This window comes from Rhagoletis zephyria, unplaced genomic scaffold (assembly GCF_001687245.7).
Source record: "Rhagoletis zephyria isolate East Lansing unplaced genomic scaffold, Rhagoletis_zephyria_1.1 Rzeph_scaffold_22899, whole genome shotgun sequence".
Lineage (NCBI taxonomy): Eukaryota > Metazoa > Arthropoda > Insecta > Diptera > Tephritidae > Rhagoletis > Rhagoletis zephyria.
Window position 1 is genome coordinate 1 of NW_016179957.1, and position 3,352 is coordinate 3,352.

General features: G+C 56.0%; 1 protein-coding gene across 1 annotated transcript; it reads left to right on the forward strand.

Moving 5' to 3' along the window:
- Nucleotides 1-303: 303 nt before the first annotated feature.
- LOC108381544 (ATP synthase subunit beta, mitochondrial-like) lies at nucleotides 304-2,537 on the forward strand. The gene is made up of 5 exons (XM_017637959.1): nucleotides 304-418; nucleotides 515-851; nucleotides 925-1,252; nucleotides 1,550-2,044; nucleotides 2,235-2,537. The coding sequence occupies exons 1-5, from the start codon at nucleotides 304-306 to the stop codon at nucleotides 2,535-2,537; spliced, it is 1,578 nt and encodes a 525-aa protein (XP_017493448.1).
- The last annotated feature ends 815 nt before the right edge of the window (nucleotides 2,538-3,352 follow it).

The following is a 3,352-nucleotide window of genomic DNA, read 5'->3' on the forward strand; positions in this document are numbered from 1 at the left end:
CAGCGTGCTTTCCACCCGCTCCGTCCTCTACGATGGGCCCACTCGTGCGCCGGCCGCCGCCGACGGCTGCGCAGATCGGGCGCCCGCTGTGACTTTGCTCTGCTCTCTCCGCCAGCACACTTCAGCCAGCTCTCTCCTCGCTCTCTCCTCTGCAGAGTGCATCCTCGTCTGCTGCCTCGTCTTTGCCACCTTAGTCTGGTGTGACTTCTTCCAACTCTCTCTCTCTCTTCAGCGATATTCCTTGTCCTCCTGCCTACCCGACTTCGGTCCATCAACAAAGCAATCACCACCACCACCACCACCATGCTTAATCTGTACCGAAACACCTGTGCCAGTCTGGTGCGGGCCAGCAAGCCTGCCGTCGCCCTCACCACGGTGCCCGCGCAGTCGGCGAAGCTCGTGCCTGCTTGTGATCAGAGTAAGTGCTGGTGATTGTGATGATCATATTTTCATTGTACCTTCCTATCCTCCTGCTGACAACAACTGACCCCTCTTGTGTTCTCTCTCTTTACAGCCCAGAAGCGTTACGCCGCCGCGGCCGCCGCCTCGAAGGCCACCGCCTCGAAGGGCAAGGTGGTCGCCGTCATCGGCGCCGTCGTCGACGTTCAGTTTGACGGTGAGCTGCCCTCCATTCTCAATGCGCTAGAGGTCAGCGATCGCAAGCCTCGTCTGGTCCTCGAGGTGGCTCAACACCTGGGCGAGAATGTGGTGCGCACCATCGCCATGGACGGTACCGAGGGTCTGGTCCGTGGTCAGGAGGTGATCGACACCGACTCGCCCATCAAGATTCCCGTCGGCCCGGAGACTCTGGGTCGCATCATCAACGTCATTGGCGAGCCCATTGATGAGCGGTAGGTTTTGGGAGGGAATGTTATTGTTGTTTATCCTTGACTCTAACTCATCTCACCTTGTTTACCACCTCAGTGGCCCCGTCAACACCGACAAGTTTGCTGCCATTCACGCCGAGGCGCCCGAGTTCGTGGAGATGAGCGTCGAGGCGGAGATCCTGGTGACCGGCATTAAGGTCGTCGATCTGCTGGCCCCCTACTCGAAGGGCGGTAAGATTGGCCTGTTCGGCGGTGCCGGTGTCGGCAAGACTGTGCTCATCATGGAGCTGATCAACAACGTCGCCAAGGCGCACGGTGGCTACTCCGTCTTTGCCGGCGTCGGCGAGCGAACTCGTGAGGGTAACGATCTGTACCACGAAATGATTGAGGGCGGTGTCATCTCCCTCAAGGACAAGTCCTCCAAGGTAAAGTGCTTTGCAGTTTGTTTTAGCAAGTCTTGAGCTAACTCNTCGGCGGTGCCGGTGTCGGCAAGACTGTGCTCATCATGGAGCTGATCAACAACGTCGCCAAGGCGCACGGTGGCTACTCCGTCTTTGCCGGCGTCGGCGAGCGAACTCGTGAGGGTAACGATCTGTACCACGAGATGATTGAGGGCGGTGTCATCTCCCTCAAGGACAAGTCCTCCAAGGTAAGTGCTTGGCAGTTTGTTTTAGCAAGTCTTGAGCTAACTATCTTCCCTTTTCTCTCCTCTTGCCCTTCAGGTCGCCCTTGTGTACGGTCAGATGAACGAGCCCCCGGGCGCCCGTGCCCGTGTCGCTCTGACCGGTCTGACCGTCGCCGAGTACTTCCGTGACGCGGAGGGCCAGGACGTGCTGCTCTTCATCGACAACATCTTCCGCTTCACCCAGGCCGGCTCTGAGGTGTCCGCCCTGCTGGGTCGTATTCCCTCGGCCGTGGGCTACCAGCCGACGCTGGCCACTGACATGGGCTCCATGCAGGAGCGCATCACTACCACGCGCAAGGGCTCCATCACCTCGGTGCAGGCCATCTACGTGCCGGCCGACGATTTGACCGATCCCGCCCCGGCCACCACTTTTGCCCACTTGGACGCCACCACGGTGCTGTCCCGAGGCATTGCCGAGCTGGGCATCTACCCGGCCGTCGATCCGCTCGACTCCACCTCCCGTATCATGGACCCCAACATTGTCGGCGCAGAGCACTACGACATTGCCCGTGGCGTGCAGAAGATTCTTCAGGTACATACTTGAGTTGCTTTTTTGCTGACCTTTTTTATTTACAAACCCATCTCTCTCTTTTGCANTTGTCGGCGCAGAGCACTACGACATTGCCCGTGGCGTGCAGAAGATTCTTCAGGTACACACTTCTTGATTGTGTATTGCTGAACTTTTTTTTATTTACAAACCCATCTCTTTCTTTTGCGCCCAGGACTACAAGTCCCTGCAGGACATCATCGCCATTCTGGGTATGGACGAGCTGAGCGAGGAGGACAAGCTGACGGTGGCTCGCGCCCGAAAGATCCAGCGCTTCCTCTCGCAGCCCTTCCAGGTCGCCGAGGTGTTCACCGGCCAGGCGGGCAAGTTTGTGCCCCTCGCCGAGACGATCAAGGGCTTCAACTCCATCCTCAAGGGCGAGTACGACCACCTGCCCGAGGTGGCCTTCTACATGGTCGGCCCCATTGAGGAGGTGATTGAGAAGGCGGAGAAGCTCGCCAAGGAGGCCGCTGCGTAAGGAAGAGAACATAAGCACAAGCAAATTGATTTTTCCTGCTGACGAGAGAGCCCCCAACAACACCAACACCGCCCCCACCACCAGAGCAACAACAACCGGCGATGCCCCTCTTTTTATCCCTCTGATCACTATTAATTATTAGCTATGTACATTACATNCCCATTGAGGAGGTGATTGAGAAGGCGGAGAAGCTCGCCAAGGAGGCCGCTGCGTAAGGAAGAGAACATTAGCACAAGCAAATTGATTTTTCCTGCTGACGAGAGAGCCCCCAACAACACCAACACCGCCCCCACCACCAGAGCAACAACAGCCGGCGATGCCCCTCTTTTTATCCCTCTGATCACTATTAATTATTAGCTATGTACATTACATTAAAGAAGAGTTGAAAATGTTGAAGGTGTTGAGAATTGACACGAATAAATGCAAACATGTATGCAACTTTTGCTAGAAATATGGTAGCCGTGGTTTCACTTTCTAAATCCGGTCAGTTCGGCTGCTGATGGTAACGTCCTCTGTGAGCTGGTGATGGGCATTTGTTTGCAGTGTTTTGATATTTGAAAATGGCATTTCGGAGCTTTGAGGTCTTTCGAACCTCATCATTTTCTGGTTGCTTTTAAAGATCCTCAACCGAAGATGAACTCCAACAACAGCCAGGCTAGTCTGAACTCCTTTGGCCAAGGAGGAGCTCGAGGAGCCACCACCACCACCACCAACACGAACAACAACAACAATGAGACCGCCTCGTCGACCTCATCCTCTTCGCGGACCTCGATCTGCGCCTCTCAGGCGGGCGCCTACAATGCCCAGAACAGCCT